This window comes from Schistocerca nitens, chromosome 5 (assembly GCF_023898315.1).
Source record: "Schistocerca nitens isolate TAMUIC-IGC-003100 chromosome 5, iqSchNite1.1, whole genome shotgun sequence".
Classification (NCBI taxonomy): domain Eukaryota; kingdom Metazoa; phylum Arthropoda; class Insecta; order Orthoptera; family Acrididae; genus Schistocerca; species Schistocerca nitens.
The window spans coordinates 736,573,882-736,596,279 of NC_064618.1; the positions used below are offsets into that span (position 1 = coordinate 736,573,882).

The 22,398-nt window shown below is 36.4% G+C and overlaps 1 protein-coding gene across 3 annotated transcripts in view; it reads left to right on the top strand.

The window, feature by feature from the left end:
- Positions 1–22,398, top strand: part of LOC126260823 (juvenile hormone esterase-like) — a 553,778-nt gene that overhangs the window by 387,435 nt on the left and 143,945 nt on the right. For all 3 annotated transcript variants that reach the window (XM_049958207.1, XM_049958210.1, XM_049958208.1), the window contains one exon: positions 12,885–13,087. In XM_049958207.1, the coding sequence (XP_049814164.1) occupies positions 12,885–13,087 (203 nt within the window). The remainder of the gene's footprint in view (positions 1–12,884; positions 13,088–22,398) is intronic.

Genomic DNA, 22,398 nt, shown 5'->3' on the forward strand with positions numbered 1-22,398 from the left:
TTCACTAAGGAACTGGAAGCAGCGTCAGTCATTTTCATACTGCGCAGTAACAGCGTGACAATCAGAGCACAAGAGTGCAGAGACTGTGACTGTACATGATTTTTGCAATGCGAACTATGTAGCTAAAGCGTGATTAAGAAACAGGCTGATGGCTGTTAATACATTTGAATATCTTCAAGTTTCACTTAACGTAACTCAGCAACAATATATCTAATACATAAGTAGGTCCTACTTCCAAGAGCATAACAAGACCAGTGTTTGTGTGTTTGTTTACATCAGGTTTATTCTTATGATAAATGGAGTATAGCATATGCACTTTGTAGCTATTGCTTGCAAGGTAGTGCATAGTGAGAGGGGTTAACTTTTCAAGTTAAGATGGCAGCCAGTGTAAAAGTCTATCGTGTATCTTGTCAAAAAAGCGCCAATTTTGTTGGTAAAATGAAAGTGTGTGTACAATATAAATGTGAAATATCGAAACTAATTGCCCGTGTTTCTAAATTAGATTTCATGTTCAGTGAACTGAAAGTGGATATTATTAAACTCACATTAGAAAAATATGAGCAGATGTTGAAGCGGGAAAAGACAAAAGACAACTCAACTTTTTCGGATAAATTGACAAAAGATATGTGCATAAACAGTTCACAGAGAGTCGGATATCAAAAAAAGTGTGAGAGCAACTTAAATTTAGTGCACAACAACGGCTGTGATGTGTCATCTATGATAAATTCCGAAAACCCCAAAAGTGAACAAAGTGCTCTTGTATCGTTAAGAAATAATGTGTTTAACAACTCCTGTAAAATAAATAACGACAGCTACAAGAAACTTTTAAGTACTGGAAAGCGTGCAGATACAAGACACAATATTTTATTTCTATCTGATTGTCCTGGACGACACTGCGCTAGCTTATGAAATCAGACATTTCCGTCAAGATATTTTGCGACATCCGTTGTCAAACCAAATGCACCATTAAAAATGTTGTTAATAACATTGATGAAAAGGCAAAGGACTTCAGTAAATTTGACTGTGTTATTGTTCTGGCTGGAACAAATTATGTAGAATGAGATAATCAAGGATTACCAACGCACTGTGAGCATGCTACTCACAGAAACTACGAACACTAAAGTGATTCTGTGTACAATATCCTACAGATTTGGCAAGGCTGACTGGAACGACAGAATATACGAAATGAAGACGTTCTTGATGGAAGATGTTGCCCCGTGCAGTCACGCTAAGATACTGGATGTTAATCTGTTTTTAAGGAGGACTGATTATACGAAGCATGGGCAGAAAGGAAAAGAAAAACTTTGCAGGAATCTTCATTATTCAACCATGATTCAGCCCATCACACCGTCACTGATCTCCGTTAACTGCTTGCAACAGGCAGATCAGTAAATTACCGAAATTGAATGCTTACAGTATGGGAGAATAACACAAGACGAAACCAAAAAACTAACAGTAAATATGCATACTATGGAATGAGCAAGTGACAAGGAAGCAACACAGAAGACAATATCACCACAATATGAGAAAATAACTGGAGAAGAAACCAAAAAGTTAACAGTAAATATCCCTTCAGTGGAACGAACAAATGGGTGGGAAGCAGCACAGAAGACCATATAACCATGTAAAAAGACTGAGGAGGAGGCTGTACCATAGTGGACAGAAGATAAAAACAACAGATCAGGATGAAGCACTAGGGAGAGGTTAGCATCCAGACAATTTTTTATGCCCCAATCCACTGCAGAAGAAAACAACCAAGAAGAAGTCCAGGACTCCCAGGAGGTGAAAATCAAGACAGAAACGAAAAGAACACTACAGACTACTCTTCAAAGAATTAACCAGACAAGAAATATACCTCTCACAGAACTAAATAATTCTTTAACTCTCCTATATCATAATGTACAGGGCTTAACCAGTAAGCTATATGAGCTAGAGGTCCTTTTGAATGGTACATTAAAGGAGATTTCAATTGTGTGTAACTGAACACTGGCTGCAAGAAATACAAAAGTGTACAGCTGGGATTTCAGACTTCCAGTTGATCAGCAGCATATGTAGGGAAACATACAGAGGGGGTGAAACACGTATATATGTGAGAACAGGTATTAAATCAAAGGAAATTGGGTTTTAAAATGTCTGCTGTATTGAAAAAGACTTTGAATATTGTTTATGTGAACTAACAGATAGTAAAATTATAATTGCATGTATATGTAGGTCCCCATGTGGCAATTTTGAATTGTTCTCTGAAAATTTGGAAAATCTTCTGAACTATCTAGTCAGTCAAAATACATAATTGTGCTTGGGGATTTCAATGTTAATTTCAAGGACAATTATAAAAAAGGGCAGAAACAGGTTAATCTACTAAAACATACAATATGGACATGGGTGTAGAAGGTACCACCAGTTACAGCAGCAAAAGAGAAAGTACTATTGACCAAATATTCATTGAAAATCAAAATGTGGCTTTAAATCTGAGGTGTTGGATACAGAGTTCTCTGATCATTAAGCAATTAAATTGACTTTAGAGAATTCTCTTGAGACAAATGACAAAAGGAGATATATTGAGAGAAGATTAATTAATGACGACAGCATTAGCGTCTTTAGTCGCATGTTAAAAAATGAAACTGGAACATGAAAACCAATAGTTCTGTAGATATAAAATTCAACAAGTTCTTGTCAAATTATAAATACTGCTATGATATTTCATTCCCACTGAAGAGAATGAAAATAAACAAAAATTAAACTCATGGATAACAAGTGAAAGCAAAGAGTCATCAAAAAGTCTTAGAATGCTATATAAGTGTGCAAAGCCAAATACTACCTAGAAACCATATGTAAAGTGTTATAGGAAAAAGCATAGGGAAGCTATAGCTGCAGCAAGAAAAAGGCACAATGATTCATATATCAGAAAGGGTAACAACAAAATGAAATCTATGTGGAAAGTTATTAATAATCATAAAGGCAAACATGAAAATGCAAGTAATGAAATCACCATAAAACACAGAACTGAAATTGTTGATGATCCATTTCTAATAGTAATATACTTAAGGATCATTACATTAATGTAGCCCAAAACCTGATCACAACTAACTATAATCCAAAGACAAAGGTAACAACTCCAATAAATGAAAGGACAATGTACCTATATCCCATGACACACAAAAAATTACAAACAGCTATGTGCAAACTAAAGAGTAAAATGAGCTGCGGATTTGATGGTATCTCTGACAAAATTATTAAATATTGTATTGTATTGTATTGTATTGTATTTATTGGTCCAGTAAATCTTACATGTACAGTACAGCACATCAGATATTGGACAGGTCAAAGTATATCTTACAATTAAAACACTTTAGAAACTAGAAAATGATGTTCACAAAATTTTACAGCACTTCATATACTGGGCAAGTCAATGTGTAAGTTATAATTAAACCACATTAGAAACTTGAAGTTTACAACTGAATACATGTATAAGAGAATATTAACGATTAAAGTATTTGCATGATCCTCACTTAAGCTCTAAGGATTTTTGAGGAACTCTTCTAGACTATGAACTGACATGTACACTAGAGAATTACATTCACAGAATTTTACTTCATATACTGGGCAAGTCGGTATACAACTTATACTTGAACCCCATTAGAAACTTGAGAATTACATCTGAATGTATTTATAGGCCAATATTAATGGTTACAGTATTTGCATAATCATCACTTAGACTCTCGAGGGTTTTGGAGGAACTCTTCCACACTATAAAAGCAATGTGTCAACAGATATTCTTTTAATGCTGCTTTAAAATTTTTTACATCAGTCTTTACTTTAATTTCTCTTGGCAATTTATTGTAGATAATTTTTCCATGGTGTAATGTTCCTTTTTGGCACAAACTGGTTTTTGTATGGAGTACATGAAAGTCAGTTTTCTGTCTTGTATTATGATGATGAACATTTTCATTTTTGGGGAGGATACTAGGATTTGTTATTGTATATTTCTTTATAAACATTGCACTTTCAAATAGGAAAATACATGGAAGGGGAAGAATCCCCATCCTTTTAAATAATGGTCTACATGGTTTGTTCCTTTTTATTCCAGCCATTATTCTCACTATTCTTTTTTGCATCCTGAAGAGTTTTAGGCAGGATGACGAGTTACCCCAAAAAGTGATCCCATATTTTAGGACAGAATGTATATTAGAATAGTAAACTGTCATTAGACAGTCCTTATGACAGCAGTTTTCTAGCACTCTCATTAAATAACACATGGTACTTAGCTTCTTTAATACGTTGTCAATGTGAGTTTCCCATCTAAGATTATCCTGTAGCCAGATCCCCAGAAATTTTGTATTTGGCACACTTGCAATATCCGTGTCTGACATCTGAATTCTTATATCCTCTTCAATGTTTCTCTTGACATTATGAAAATTTAATGCCACTGTTTTGCTTTTATTTATTATTAGTTTGTTTTGGTTGAACCAGTTTACAACATTTGTTAATGCCTCAGACAGTCTTGTCTGTAGTATCTCTGCAGTCTTCCCGCTGACTAATATGCTTGTGTCATCTGCAAACTGGATAGTGCTATGGTACTGGTTGGTTGATGTTAGGTCATTTATATATATCAAAAATAGGATGGGGCCCAGTACCGAGCCCTGCGGTACTCCATATTTTACTGCTTTATAATCAGAATAGTGTCTTGTTGATTTATTTTCTTTGTGAAAAAGTATTTCTACTACTTGCTTGCGGTCAGTAAGATATGATCTAAGCCAGCTGTTAGGCATACCTCTGATACCAATTCTTTCAAGCTTCTGCAGCAATAGAGTGTGGTCTATGATGTCAAAAGCCTTAGACAGATCGAGGCATATGCCAGTTACTTTTTGTCCACTATCAATTTTTTCGAGTACTTCACCCAGAAATTCATATATTGCTGTTTCTGTTGATCGGCCTTTCCGGAAGCCATGTTGGGTTGTGGATAATATTTTGCACTTTTCTAGAAAATCTAGCAACCTCTTATGAAAAATTTTTTCTAGTATTTTCGAAACTGTAGATAGTAAGGCAATAGGTCTATAATTGGCTACGTCTTCTTTCTTACCCTTTTTGAACAGTGGTTTTAGTTTCACTGTCTTTAAGCAGGAAGGAAAGACTCCATTTGTTAATGAACTGTTGAAAATGTGGGCTAATGGTATTGCAATGAGGTCCCCCACATTTTTAATGACATAATCTGGAATCTCATCCACACCTGTTGAAAATTTTGTTTTTAACTCTCTTATTGATAGTATAATTTCCTTAGGGTTGGTTGGAGTAAGAAATAGGGAGTTGCAGTTTCTATTTTGATTGGATGGTGTTGTAGCAGGATTTTTATTTGAAGATTTTTTGTCAGATAGTAGTTTTTCACTAATATTTGCAAAGTATGTATTAAAAGCATTGGCTACTTCTTCTGGATTTGTAATTTTTTTGCCATCTTGGATTACCTGGAGATTTACATTTTGGGAGGTCTCGTTTCCTACTTGTTCTCTGACTATCTTCCACATGGCTTTCATTTTGTTCCTGGCCATTTTTATATGGTGATCATTTGTTGTTTTTTTTAGATTCTTTTATGACTTTGTGAAGCACTCTCTTATAATTCTTGAAATGCACCAGAAATTCTTCTGTAACATTTTGTGTTTTTGAGATTTCATAAAGTCTTCTCTTTTCAGCACATGATATTTTAATGCCTTTCGTCAGCCATGTAACATTTCTTTTTTTAGTTTTTAATGTTTGGTTTTTAACTGGAAAAGAAATATTGAAATAATGGGAGAATATTTCCATGAACATGTCAAACTTTTTACATGTGTCCTCATAGTTGTCTATATCATTCCATGTTTCTTTTTTCAGTAAATGCCTGAAGTGTTCTAGGTTGTGCTTGCTAAAATTTCTACCTTTTCTTTTCATTTGTTGTTCAGTATTTCCTGCAGTGTCTACTGGGAATTCAATAAACTGTGCATAATGATCACTGAAACCTGTATTCATATTTCCAGATTTGTATAAATATTTATCTGTATTTATTAGTATCTGATCTATAGCACTGCTTGACGATTTGGTGACTCTGGTGGGGGATTTGATAGTTGTATGTATATTGTAGGTTTTTAATAAGGCCTCAAGGTTTAATCTGTCTTTTGAGTTCTTGTTGAAATCTATATTAAAGTCACCACATATGATGGTTGTTTTACTAACTATTTTTATACTGTTAAGTGCCTTCTCAAGATTTTCAATGAAAGTAGTTACGTTTCCATCTGGGCTTCTATATATGCAAATAACAATTATTTTTAAATTTGTCAGTTCTGTAGCAGAAATTTCGAAGTTTTGCTCTTCCCCTAGCTGGTTAGTGAACTTTAAATTTTCGTGTTTGACGTCCTCTCTAACATATATGCATGTTCCTCCATGCATGGAGGTTTTCCTACAAAAAAAAGATGAAAGGGTAAAGCCCTCTATCCTTGTGTGATGTAACATATTTTCGGATAACCAGTGCTCACTAACACATATAACAGACACTTCTTTTAGTTCATCTGATAACAATATTTCTATCTCACTAACTTTATTTGATAAGGATTGTACATTTTGGTGCAGGAGCATAAATTTCGACGATGACTTATTTACTAGGTTGTTTTGGCCTACCTTATGTTCGACAGCTGCAAATGACATATCATTTTTGACACTATTACAATTGAAGTTTTCTTTCCAGAGAGATGTTTTAGAAGATGAAATCAACATTTCTCTGGAATCACTTGCCATAAAAAACGTTGTGGTTCTTTCCTGTTTCGTGTTGGGCGAGTTGACTTGTAGTGTGATGGCGTTTCTGCTGTAATTTTTGGAGTTCTAATTTGAGGAACCGCAACCAGGCTAGATGGGGATCCTCTTCTTGCCGCTTCAACACTTCCTGAAGTCATTGGAGTAATATGCTCTTCATTTGAAACTGGTGATTCCATTGCTGCTGCTGCTGCAATTGGAGGCTGCACTAAGCCTGGCTGATTTCGGTTTAATTGTTCCATAATTGCATCGCACAGTGCTACTTTCCCTAAATATAGTACTGATAATGTTGTCTCTCAGATTGCTGACATTATCAAAGACTCCTTTGAAATTGGTGCATTTCCTAGCAAACTTAAGCAGTCAACAGTAATTCCAGGTTATAGGAGTGGTGACATGTTTGACATTAAAAATTTCAGACCACTATCATTATTATCTGTATTTTCGAAAGTAATTGAAAGAATAATGTATGACAGATTGCTAGACTTCCTAAACAAAAATAAAATTCTTGTAAATGCACAGAATGGTTTCAGAAAAGGAAAAATGTACAAACGGCTCTCTTCAGTTTCCTAAAACTTGTTTACAAATTTATTGAGGACAAGGAACTGATCTGAACGTTGTTTTTGGACCTTTCCAAAGTGTTTTATCTTATAAATCATAATCTCCTACTGTTAAAACTATACAATTATGATGTTTCCTATGAGTGGTTCAAGTCATATTTAACTGATAGGAAACAAAGAGCGCAAATTTCTCAGGATGGAAATGTGCACCATTTTGAATATAAAAGAGTTAATTGTGGGGTGCCCCAGAGCTTGGTACTGGGACTATTGTTATTCTTGATTTTTATTAATGACCTACCACAACAGTTTTCAACAGCTGATACTATACTATTTGCTGATAATAACAGGTTCATTATAAAAGGGCAGGAGGATCATGAGATGCAGCAAAAAGTCAAAAAAACAGCAGAAGTGGCAGAAAATGGTTTAAAGATAACTGTCTTGTTGTCAATGATAAGAAAAATGTATGGATGAACTTCAACTGTATAAGGAACAAAAATAGGACTAATGTAAAATTCACATTATCAAATAACCAAATTCAGCAATAGAATTACATAAAATTTTTAGGATTATAGGTGGATGATCATCTAAGATGGGAAAAACATGTAGAAATGCTTAACAAAAAATTAAGCAAGTACTGTTACATATTAAGAATGCTTAAGATTAAGAATGCTTAAAGATTACTGCAATACCAAAACAGTGTTAAGCACTTACTATGCATAGATTCATAGTCTACTTAAGTATGGTATAGTATACTGGGGAAATATCTCTTTTGCAAAGCAGTCTTTTAGGCTTCAAAGAAAGCTGTAAGATTAATAAGTAATGTTGCTTACAGAGCATCATGGAGAGGTATCTTTAAAGAATTAAAAATCATGACCTTATAGAAAGCATCTGCTTCATTAAAAACCATCAAGTTTCAGCTTTGAATAGTGAGATCCATGATTATCAAACAAGGAATAGGAATGGCTATCATAGGAATGTGCACAAAAAATCAATATATCAGGACAGTGCTGTTTACAAACCAAAATTTCTTTACAGTGCATTGCCAAACATTAATATGCTCAAAAAAGAACTGAGAAATCTACTAATAAACAACAGCTTCTACAGCATTAATGTATACCTGGAACTTTATTCAAATCTGTAGGATTGCTTCGTAACTCTCTAAAAAAATTCATAATTATCAAACCATTTCTAGACTAAACTAAACTACTTTTACCAATGTATGTATCTAACTATGCAACTAACTTTTGTGCCATGTGTTTCTACACCTAACATACTGGTATTTAATAGTTTTAGTAAAATCAACCAAGGTGCTTCGCTAGATTTTATTTTATTTATATGTAACTACATGATTTTATAATCTAATTAAGCAGAATAATGTTTTTGTTATAAGGGTGTGTTGATATGAATAAGATTTTGTACATGATGTAAATGTGTAATATTTTATACTTCTTTTGCACTTTGACAAGTCCAATATCATGAATGTGATAATACAGGTGCTAAACAAATAAATAAATAAATCTGTAATTGACCACTATTATCACAATACCTGTAGGCCCTTGCCTGCTGCAATCATCTCTTCAGTGGATGCTATACTCTGTTCATCATAGGAATAAACCTGATGTAAACAAACACATTCACGATGATTGGGCAGAAGCCATAGCACATGTACACTGGTGTTATTACGCTCTTGGAAGTAGGTCCTACATATGTATTAGATATATTGGTACTAAGTTGTGTTAAATGAAACTTTAAGATATTCAAATGTATTAACAGCCATGAATGTTTTTCTTAATCCAAAACAAATCCTTGTATTTGTCCATGGAGTATAAATAAGTAAATAAATAAATTACCCTTTAGCTATGTAGTTTATATCTCAAAAATCATGTACAGTCACAATCTCTGCACTGTAGTGCCCTGATTGTCGCACTGTTTCTGCGCAGTGTGAAAATGGCTGAGGCTGCTTCCTGTTCCACAGTGAAACACGCGTGTGGAACATAGTTAAAAAGTGCTGGGAAATAGGTTGTTCTTAATGTTTTTCAGAAATTTACAGAGGTAATCAGCTTTGAAGTTTTCTGAGTGACTCTATTAGACAGTTGAGATACAGATACAGATTGCACTTAATGCAGAACCAGTAGCGTAAGTGATTCATGATACACTGGTTCAAATCTTGCCTTTTTTTCACTAATTTGAAATACCTACATCTTGTAATTGAAAAATTCATCTTCATTTTTTGTGAATAATGCACATCTTATTGTTTCTAATTACATATTGCATATGAAAACCCTGTATTCATTTCAAATATAAACTCTTGGTTATCGATATTTTATGAAAGGCTGTTAATAAAAGTTGCTTAAATCAAGGAAATGTAATTTATTTTTTAAGGCAGAAATGAAAAACCAAATACTCTTTACTTGGACTATGTCCATTGTTTTATACCACAGGCGTAGGTAAGTGTCATAGAAACATGGAAAACAATTATTTTCACAGCATTGAGAACACCAAACAAATGCTGTATTTTTATATTTGCCACTTTACCATTACAATATGAACCTAACAAAACAAAGCCAAGTTATGGGATTTTACCTGGGAAGTAATAATATTGTTAAGCTGCCAGATGTACTGGAACAAATGCACGCAGCTTTTTCACATGTCACTGCAGAACACTGGCGAGATATAGAACGGCTCGTCATAAAAGGAGAAAATGCAGCACCTGGTTGGCTTCTTGGATTCTGTTGTTGATTGACTCATTATCGATGTAGCAGATGACTTCCAGAACACAAATGTATATCTTGAATTCGTATAAGGAAGGAGCTAACTGATTACCGGATGACTGACTGAAATTGAAGCCTTCAGTGGCTTCAGTATTCAACAGTATGGTGAAATCCCTGCAGTATGCTTTTTTATCAGACAGCTCACTCAGAAAAATTACCCTGTCTTTAAGTTAGAAATTTTCATCTCTGTTGTTTATAATCAGAATACTATGTCAGGTCAGAATGAGAGCATTTCATGCTTTCTGTCTGGTCACCTAAGAAGCACACGGTAGAGATAGAATTTTGCCAAATATTATTTCTTTCTCTTTAAAAATTAAATGACGTTCAAAGCTATAATGCTTCTTTGATCATCTCTCTTTATGTCTGAACTACGGCTGCTCACATCATTGCAGGTTACTTGTATGACTGGCTGGCCAGTGCTGTCCAAGTTTAATGTACCGGTAAAGCTGTTGTCCCACATTAATGCTCAGTTATGTGTGTGTAACACAGCATAAAATGTGTCCTTATGATTGTACTTGACTGTACTGTAACAGCTTGGCTACTTCTCCATGTGAAACAAAATCCAATGAGATTCAAGCAAATGCAGAAGAATACATAGCGTAATTTTTACATCAGATTATTCTTATAGAGAACAGTGTATTTATATAATGTTCCTAATACATGAAGATCTTGACAATAAGGCTATCAACAGCTTCATGATACAGCTTTTCCAAACATTTCTGCTTTGCAAAAGCTTTAATTCATAATTTACTATGGAACTCTGCCAAGATATATTTCTCCATTAGAATTCTAGAGAACCTCAGAGAAGTTTTATTCCTTTTGAACCATGTACCATAGCATGGTTACAGGTCTTTTCTCCACCACAGACCACACAATATGCTCTCTGGCCCTCACAGAGATTGTTCGGTGGGAAATGGTCAATGACTTGCACTCACGTGTCTACTACAGAACGAGCTGTCTTTGGTAAAGCCATAGCATAGCATGTTCCATCCACTATCAGCAAATCAGGATGTAAACTGCTTCCTGCAACTTGCTTAACCTAATGGCTATAATGCTACTTTGATGGAAGATGGACATCTGCTTTTTCATAATAAATATCCACTTTCAGAACTAGTGCCTGCAGTTCACTCGTTCATGTGTATCACGTGACATCTGACATATCTAAGTAGGGTGTACTAGAAGAAGAAGTGGACACAGTTCTTGTCCAAACTTTTTAATATTTCAACAAAATTGACAAATTAAACTGATACTGTGTGTGCATTACAAATACTGGTTCTAGGCTGTGCTGGAAAAGTCTCTATCATGTCCCTTAAATACAATGATGATAATGGTTTACATCTCAGGCCATTACTACAGACATGTTTTTTTCTGAAATTACTTCAATCTTTGAAGGTTTACAGATATTAACTTTTAACATAAGTGTAGTGTCGTGTCATGAGGCACATATTCTGACAGTAAGTTTTAAAAAATGCAGCAAATTACATTATGCTAAAACTGTTAACAGTGTTTTACTTGACATACTCTTGTTATCTACCAAATTACAGTAAGCTGAGTGATACTAATATACTTTTTAAATCATTACATTGCATGTGTTATGACTTTATCTACTATGCTTCAATACTGGAGATGTTTGCTTTTTGGCAATATCAGGAATATTTTATAATCAAATATTTACCTAACTGTCAGATTTAAAGCTATCTAATTAAAGTCAAAATAGCTATAAATGCATGAATAAACATAGTTAAACAGTATTCACATTGAGTAAGTTCTGTGCAACACATCGCGTCGGTGATCGTAACCTGTGGTTAATGTTCTGTGTGACATTGGTGTTTTGATCTACAGTTAGTGAGGTATCTTATGTTTCTGTATGTGTCATCCAACACTGCCACATTAGAAGGTTCTGTTAGCTTGTATGTGGGCTGCCCTTAGATGCAAGGCTTTCTCCTCTGTTGGTACGATCAATTAGTGCGCAATAATTGTGGCATGCAACTAAGTGCATGCCACATTTGGAAGAGTTCAAATAAATTACTAATGGGAAGACAGCCCAAAAGCAGGATTTGGTCTCTATTTTAGGTGATGACATGCATACCGTTAAACATTTTTTAAATGTTGTTCGTGTATTTTTTGTCAGATTGTTGGAAAGAAACACTTACCTAGGTCTTAAAGCTGATCAACTAACCAGTTCTTCTAATTTAGATTCCTTTGACTTTTTTCAGATTCCTTTGTGTACTTGCATTTTGTAGCATTCTTATTTGTTCATTATTTTTACTGTTCTTTTTGATTAATTTTCTTACACTGACTACAAATTCATCCACATTGTGCCATAATGGCTGGATCCATAGATGCCCTTCACTCTAACAATAACAGTAACTTGCTGACTACATCAATATCTGTGACCAGTCACTTTCTTTTATAACAATATAACAATTTTATCAAACTCAAATAGTTGAAGAGTGGAGATTCACATTCCACCCTCAAACTATGCATGTGCCAACACTTCAATAATCTGAAAGTTTTTTATTTGGGTGTACTGCTAAAGTGTCTCCAATAGGTTCTAAAATGTTCTCTTTCAATAAATTAATTAACTAAGGAAATTTCACAAAAGTGCACCTCTAGAATGGTGTAACATCGCAAATTGTCTTAGTTGCAGGTTATTAATTTGGCTATTTCATCTTATTATATTAGAGAACTGTTTTAACATTTTTGAATAGTAGTATTGTATAAAATGTTGCTAACATAAAATTCAACATAACATATTACAATATACTTCTTCTGTTGGCAGCTATTCTAAATAGTGCGCAGCTCCTAGAAGACTTGAACACACGTATTGATGAACTGATGCCTCAGCTTCTTGAACTCAACAGGAGCATACCTCTAGAAATAACTAACAGGGAGGAACAACTAAATGATGTCTACCGCTCTATAAGATCTCAATTCTTTCCAAGTCAGCCACTTAGTCTGAACGATTCTACAAGATTTATAAATGTAAGTGCCCAATAGCTTGAAACAAAGTGACAAATATAAGAAATATGTTTTCTTTAGATAAAATATCTGTTTCTTCCAAATACTTCCAACTTTGATTATGATTAGTTATTACAAATAGACAGCAGAGATACAAGTATGTCACATGACTTGTGTCTAACCAACAAAACACCACAAATCATGTAACAATTTAGATACTTACATAATTTTTTAATATTGCCTGTATTAAAACAGTCCAAATAGTAACTCCTTATTACCTAGAATCATTTTTGGGCCAAAGTCCATGCTGCCCTATTAACAGCTTAATCATACCTGAAGATAATTTGATTAAAATAATGAAGAATAAAGAATACTTATTAATTGATCTCTTAGGCTTTCTCAGCATGACAGGCTAATAGTACGCTTTTGGGTGTGCAGGCGAGTTGTTAACTCCAGTTTGTGCACAGTATTTTGATAGCCAAGTCAGCTGTTTTCTTCAGGTCCTGTGATCCTGTGATCAGTATTGTTATATATACTTGCTACCGGACTCCAACCAGATTGTGAAGTACTGTTGGTGTTGTACCATTATTTATAGCCAAGTTTGACTCCCAATGCTCACTACTCACTTTGATGCCCATTTGTTTTTCTGAGTGCAAACTGTTGTGTCATGCACTTTCTCTCAGCATTTTCCATGCATGGTGCATAATATGGCTGGTGAAATTTCTGTTTTGAGTATATTGACTTTTCTCAGTTTTAATGTGCACTTGAACTATGATTGTGTCTTGTCTGTGAATGAGCCAACTTTCAGAATACATTTCTGAGGCAGTCTTCAGTAATGCTGGAAGTAAGATTCTTAAAAAAAAATAAAAAATAAAAAGGCACTGAATTCTCATTTATGAATATGAAGAATTTCTTCAACAACAATCTCCATATATTCTTCTATAATTATGCGGTAAATTCTTCCGTATAAGACTCTTTTAACACAGGAAACAAATCTAATCTTGTTCAAATCTGACATAAGACTGACATGAATCAAAATTGTATAGTCTTCTACCGTTTGTTTGTGGATCACTCTCAGCAGTGTTATGCTGAGGCCACTCCTCTTGACTTGTATACTATGCCAATATGGAATGGCAATGCATGGAGCATGCAGAGGCACCAACACAGGTACCTGATCTTGTGGAATTACTGTGATCATATGCCCACCTGAAGATACATGGTGTCCCTCAGTGTACTAAGACATGGCATCCCTCAGTGTACTGGCCACAGGCAAAAATGCGTACTAAAACTGCAAAACACTGTCGCTCTTCCAAATATTAAAGATTTATACCACTTACAGTTTGTGATTATGATTCATCAGCAGTACACATAAGGTTATACATCACTCTTCCAGAGAGGTACTGGTATGCAACACCACTTTTGTTTATAGTGGAACTGCCAACCTGGTTAATTAGTTTTTCTGACATTTTTGTTTGATAGACTCTGAAATTATGCTGTACCAAAAACTTGATGTTTGTTCCACAATACCAGCCCCATTATATTTTATTTCATGATTATATTCAAGTCAGGCCTTGGCAACAGCTGATCTGCTTGGCTGTTTTAGTTGGGTGTGTTGCTCATATTCTTGTACCTCTCCTTGGCTGTTTTAATTTACTGTCCTATGTAAGTCTTGCCACAATCACATGGAATGCAGTACAAACCTAGCTTTCCAAGATGTAGATCATCTTTAACACTACAAAGACAGCATTTCATCTTTGTTCAGGGGAGCCATATTTCCATAGAAATCTGTCAGTCTTTCTGGAGATTGAGCAGATAAGCAATTCTTGTCTTCTCTTTTTCTTTATCATCCTCAACCTCTTCTACAGGCCTTGTTGATTTTGGCTGCAATGCCCACTTAATTTGTCTATCTGAGAACTCATTTCTCTGGACCACTATTCATAGGTGTTGTAATTTTTTGGCCAGGCTATCTGAACTCTTTAGACACATTTCAAATCAACTTACCTCATGTTTGACAGTAAATATTGTGAACAAACTGACAGCATGATGGTGGCTAATTCACTACTGCTTGTTGTGGATAACTGTGAGCTGTCATTGCACAAGAATCTGTCAAATTCAAACTGACCTGTTTCTATCAATATGCGAATGACTCGTTTATGGTATGTCCACATGGCAAAAATTCATGACACGTTACGGGAACATTTAAAACCTATCCCTCATAATATAAAATTCATAATGGAAGCTGAAAAAGGTGCCCAGATACCTGTCCTGGATATGTTGGTTAAAAGAAGGATAGACGTATCCCTGGGTCACACTGTGTATAGAAAATGCTGCACTCTGACCTCTGTCTTCACACCTGAGTTGATCACCATCTGTCACAAAGACGTTCTGTGCTAAAGGCTCTGGAGCTCGAAAGCTCTCAGAAAACACCCACAAATAGCGTTCCATTACTCTGGATGCACAGATTGACAAATCAAGTACTAGTGCAAGAGAGAATTTGTGACATCTGACAGATTCTAGATATCACATTAATATGACTTCTTTATTTCCAGCTTTACATGGTGGCTACATACTCTGTAGAGTCTTGGGTGAATGTTGACAATATGACACGGTCATATACAGAATCCATGCAGCTCTAATCTTTATGTGCAAGAAATCAAAATTAAATCACTTGACCAAAAAGCCAAGACAAGAAGCAGGACACAGTACAGCAATTATTCTCAATGACAAACATCTGAATAAATGTGCACTAAAGGATTAAATTTCGTGTTCAGTTCAAAAATGCTTCCAAATCAGATTATAACAGCCCCATAACATATATTGCAGCTTCATTTCCACCAGAAGACGTTCACCATGAAATTTCTGGGGCGGTCACCAAGTCACAAATGCTTAGATCCAAAATCTTCAAGACACAAGTAGAAGCACTTAGAAAACTGTGGGAGAATGAGGAATCAATGCTTCTTCCATAATAATGGCAATGATATAGTCCTTATTTCATGCTACATGAAGAAGGGTTTGATCTCATGAATGACACTACCTACAGATAGATTTGACTGCAATTGCAAGGTGTGTGGGAACCACATGTTCTAAACCAAAACCACAGAAAGGGCCATATGTGCATCTCTGCTTGTTTGTCATCAACTGGTTGATGGACAACATCAACCTTTGCTTTTCTGTATCATTACTGGTGATGAAAAATGATGTCTTTATCTTAACATAAGGAAAAGGAATGGCTGAGTACAAACAAAGCAGCAACTGCCTTACAAAGACCTTTGCACATCATCAAAAGATAATGTTAGGCATCTGGTGGAACAGCAATGGTCTGGGGTTCTACAAATTGCTTCCCCAAGATGTAACCATCAATGCTGACATTTATTGTCAACAACTGAAATGTCTTGCACATGTAATCTGAGAACAACAATCAGGAAGACTGTGTAAAGTGGTGCTACTTCATCATAATGCTCACCCACCTTCTGCTAGACTGACAAAAAACACTATACTGGAGTTGTTTTGGGAACTCATTCCACACTCATCTTATTCAACTGATCTTGTGCCCTCACATTTTCAATTTTTCCACTCTCTATCAAACAATCTTCAGGCAACTTCATTTTGCTTGAAACTGCACTCTAGACATGGCTCAATAAGTTCTTTTACTCAAACCATATGATCTCTACAGTCGCAGAATCAAACAGTTACCCCAGTTCTGGCAGACTGTCATAAGTAGTGATGGAGAATATGTTATTGATGACTGAAGTCTGTGTTATGTGTACCTATTGTGTTTATTAAACTTATGGAAAAATACTACATACTTATGCACCATCATATTGTGATCTCTACTATTTCTTTCTGTTTATATCCTCAACAGAATGAACTTAAGTTATTTTTTTCAGTTTAAATAATATACCACCACATTTAGGTAGTCTATATAACATTTACATGTTATTATAAGCTTGTAGATCCATGTCTGCTGTTACTGAAGACATCATAAGCTATTAGCATCACTTATTTGGCATTCATGCTCTTTCCAAGTAAGAAAGCTAACATGTTGGTCCTCTTACTTAATTCATCTTAGACTAACCGCTGCTACAAAAGTATTTAATAACCAAACCATGATGGTTCCCAAACACAAATCAAAAATTATAGATATCAACAGTATCAAATTTCTTTAGAAATACACTATATGCTACTTGACCACTAAGTCACATAAAACTTTACACTTGTACAGAGAGAGATTCCTCTTATTTTGCCCTCAAGCAGTACCACTTATCATGCATTTTGGTACACACTCTTATGCCGTCAGCTGGCTTCACTTCCTTTCCAATTTTGAATGCAGGGAGTTACATACTTATGACCAGCAGCAGCTACATGTTGCCCTACTGTCTATTTTCCTCTTCTGGCATTATTACTAGCATGCACAAAACTCAGACACATTCCTTAATATCATTCATGTAGTACTTGTACTTACGGGTGAACTACTAAAATTCGTAAAATGCATTTAACCCTCACAGCTTGGGATTCAGTCAAATGAATTGTTGGCATCCTAACTCTATAGGCACTGACCATATAATATCTTCCACAGGAGGCCAACTTGTGACAGAGACAGTGTCCCAATACATATTCTTTACGCTGTACTTTTACTGTGGATCACCCATCCCTATTGGTTGACCCATACACCCAATCATTCCCCTAATTTATATATCGACTCACTCCTGTTGCTTAAATTATGTTTCAGAGGTCCGAACTCATGCGTCTAGTGAATGCCCTTGCACTCCTTCTTTACTTTGTCAACTGCGTGAACATTGTCAAGGTCTCTTTCTTTTCCATTCAGTGGGTCTACAAGAAATACTACTATTGGGCATGGTATTCCCTTTAGTTTGTAAGGGCCTTCATATTTTGTCATTTCAGATTTGAGTTCGGATAAGAGGCTCTCACTAAGTCATTTAATTTAAAATCTGTCTCTAGTGCATTTTGATTGTATTGACACAATCTGTTCCTTGTATGTTTCCTTAATTAGTCCTCAATATTCTGAGTTCCCTCTTTGTTGTGTCCTGTCTTCTTTAAATAACAAATAAATAAATCAGTAACATGTCTGCACTGTCTGAGGCAAATATATACAGTAAATTAATGTCAGTGTAAAGAAAATCTTTGTGTACTCTTATTAACTATATAAAAGTTCATGCAACTTGGCGATATCATGGCATCCATCACACTTCATGATGCGCTCTGGATGAAACTCTGTGGCTACGTTCTTGGTCGTGGCCATATATAAATCTCAAATCTTCTCCACTTAAATTCAATTCTTTCAGTAGTTCTGGTGAAAGCCCATTACCTTCATTAAATTTCCATTTACTTAATTCCCCTTTCGTTTTATTAAGTTCCTCCCAAAGCTTTAATATTTCCCCTCCTGCTTTTTTTTTCAGATAATTCTGTTATTTGTTTTACATTCTGATCTTTCTCCTTAAAATGTTATGAAACATTTTTTCTTACAAGATCACATTGTTGATTTCTTGCAGCACTTAACTTATCCTGTAAATTGGTTAATATTGTTTGCAACTTGGTTATTTTTGTATTTGTCTCATGTTTCTCCTTAAATTATCCCTGGATGTGTTGTTCAAGACTAGCATTCTTGATATTTACTTTTGCACTTAGATCCAAAATCAAAATGTCAAGCTTAGTACTGAGCTCTGTACTTAAACTAACCTTTGCAACATCTAGCATAGTACTGAGTACTGTACTTAAATCAATCTTGGTAACATCTAGCTTGATACCAAACTTTATACTTAAATCAGTTCTTGCAACATCTAATTTGTACTAATCTTTGTACTTAGATCTCCCACGATTTGTCACCTAAAATTTACGTTCAGTGCCTGGGATCACTCTGGATACTCACTTCTAATTTCTCACACTGGTCACCACCACCAAAAAACACATTATTTTCGCTCAAATATAGCTCACCTGTGACTTGTAGCAGTGCTTGGTGTGGTCAGCTACTGGTGTGAACCTTGATTGTTGCAGTGGGAGGTCTGTGACAGAATTTGCCGTGGCAGTGGCTGACAGTGATATCTGATGAGCCATCGATGTAACTACAGCTATGCAGCATGTGATGATGTGGAACTGATAAATTGATAACAGCCATTTGCTACTAGAATATTCCACCTTCCAAATTGTAGACTCGTACTTTATTCTACTAAATGAGATAATTTTCTTTCATAAACCACATATATTACAACTTTTTACACTCAGGAAACAATTTCAAACAATTATCTGTCTGCTTGACAAGTATATTTCAGATATATTCTTAATGAATAGAGTTACAGTTAATATCATACACTTCTCTCGAATTTCTTTTGTTCCATGACGTTTTTATGCCTTGTCATGGTTATCTTCTTCCATGGAAGCTGTCACAACTCTATGGGTGGAATCTTCTATACAGAAAAAAACATTAAGTACAGGAAGTGTTGTCAATTGGGAGCTGCTGCCACTGTTGCCTCACACAGTAGCAATGCTGTCTCCATTGCCATTCAGTTAATATACACATACAGAAAAAGCCCACACTCAGCACGTGTGTCCCACTTTCCAAACTACATTAAATAAATTTTCTTTAGCATTCAGTGATCATCATTTATTGGTCCTAAATACACTGTGCAACACATCATTGTAAGTATGTTACACTATAGATGCTAGCTGAAAGTAAAACAGTATGTACACTTGAAGCAATTACTTTGAATTTTTGACCCATAATACAAGTTCTTAGTATCTTATTTATTATAGTGTTTTGTCATATGTAGTGCAAACTTCTTGGTATCGAAATCAGCATAGCCTAACTGCCCATGCCATGTTAATAATTCAACTCTTTTTGTAGGTATACAAAGTAACTACTTATTTCGTCTACCATTCTTATGGAATAACATCTCCTTATACAGCTTCCACCATTCATTTTCTTGATACTGTTACTTTGTGATTTTCCATTGTAGTCTTTTAATAAACTGTGTCTTCTTTGAAGAATAGCTAAAATACTACAAAATTCCTTGATATCCATTGTGTACTTAGTAATTTTTAATACATGAGTAGCAAAATTGCCTCTTTCCTTTTATATCTTGATCTACTTCTGATTGTAACAAAAGCTGAGATAAGGCATCTGGCATTACATTATTATGCAAATCATACACGTGTCTGTGTGAGGTGGTGTGTGTATATATGTATATGTGTATATATATATAAAAAACAAAGATGAAGTGACTTACCAAATGAAAGTGCTGGCAGGTCGACAGACACACAAACAAACACAAACATACACACAAAATTCAAGCTTTCGCAACAAACTGCTGCCTCATCAGGAAAGAGGGGAAGGAGAGGGAAAGACGAAAGGATGTGGGTTTTAAGGGAGAGGGTAAGGAGTCATTCCAATCCCGGGAGCGGAAAGACTTACCTTGGGGGAAAAAAGGACAGGTATACACTCGCATACACACACATATCCATCCACACATATACAGACACAAGCAGACATATTTAAAGACAAAGAGTTTGGGCAGAGATGACAGTCGAGGCGGAAGTGAAGAGGCAAAGATGATGTTGAATGACAGGTGAGGTATGAGTGGCGGCAACTTGAAATTAGCGGAGATTGAGGCCTGGTGGGTAACGGGAAGAGAGGATATACTGAAGAGCAAGTTCCCATCTCCGGAGTTCGGATAGGTTGGTGTTGGTGGGAAGTATCCAGATAACCCGGACAGTGTAACACTGTGCCAAGATGTGCTGGCCGTGCACCAAGGCATGTTTAGCCACAGGGTGATCCTCATTACCAACAAACACTGTCTGCCTGTGTCCATTCATGCGAATGGACAGTTTGTTGCTGGTCATTCCCACATAGAATGCATCACAGTGTAGGCAGGTCAGTTGGTAAATCACGTGGGTGCTTTCACATGTGGCTCTGCCTTTGATCGTGTACACCTTCCGGGTTACAGGACTGGAGTAGGTGGTGGTGGGAGGGTGCATGGTACAGGTTTTACACCGGGGGCGGTTACAAGGATAGGAGCCAAAGGGTAGGGAAGGTGGTTTGGGGATTTCATAGGGATGAACTAACAGGTTACGAAGGTTAGGTGGACGGCGGAAACACACTCTTGGTGGAGTGGGGAGGATTTCATGAAGGATGGATCTCATTTCAGTGCAGGATTTGAGGAAGTCGTATCCCTGCTGGAGAGCCACAGTCAGAGTCTGGTCCAGTCCCGGAAAGTATCCTGTCACAAGTGGGGCACTTTTGTGGCTCTTCTGTGGGGGATTCTGGGTTCGAGGGGATGAGGAAGTGGCTCTTGTTATTCGCTTCTGTACCAGGTCGGGAGGGTAGTTGTGAGATGTGAAAGCTGTTGTCAGGTTGTTGGTGTAATGGTTCAGGGATTCCGGACTGGAGCAGATTCGTTTGCCACGAAGACCTAGGCTGTAGGGAAGGGACCGTTTGATGTGGAATGGGTGGCAGCTGTCATAATGGAGGTACTGTTGCTTGTTAGTGGGTTTGATGTGGACGGGCGTGTGAAGCTGGCTATTGGACAGGTGGAGGTCAACGTCAAGAAAAGTGGCATGGGATTTGGAGTAGGACCAGGTGAATCTGATGGAACCAAAGGAGTTGAGGTTGGAGAGGAAATTCTGAAGTTCTTCTTCACTGTGAGTCCAGATCATGAAGATGTCATCAATAAATCTGTACCAAACTATGGGTTGGCAGGCCTGGGTAACCAAGAAGGCTTCCTCTAAGCGACCCATGAATAGGTTGGCATACGAGGGGGCCATCCTGGTACCCATGGCTGTTCCCTTTAATTGTTGGTATGTCTGGCCTTCAAAAGTGAAGAAGTTGTGGGTCAGGATGAAGCTGGCTAAGGTGATGAGGAAAGTTTTAGATAGGGTGGCAGGTGATCGGCGTGAAAGGAAGTGCTCCATCGCAGCGAGGCCCTGGACGTGCGGAATATTTGTGTACAAGGAAGTGGCATCAATGGTTACAAGGATGGTTTCCGGGGGTAACAGATTGGGTAAGGATTCCAGGCGTTCGAGAAAGTGGTTGGTGTCTTTGATGAAGGATGGGAGACTGCATGTAATGGGTTGAAGGTGTTGATCTACGTAGGCAGAGATACGTTCTGTGGGGGCTTGGTAACCAGCTACAATGGGGCGGCCGGGATGATTGGGTTTGTGGATTTTAGGAAGAAGGTAGAAGGTAGGGGTGCGGGGTGTCGGTGGGGTCAGGAGGTTGATGGAGTCAGGTGAAAGGTCTGAAGGCTGACCGATCCATCGTCATTCTTCCGGCGGACAAGGGTTCCACGACCGTGGTACTTGATCGTCGGGAGTATGTGGCTGAG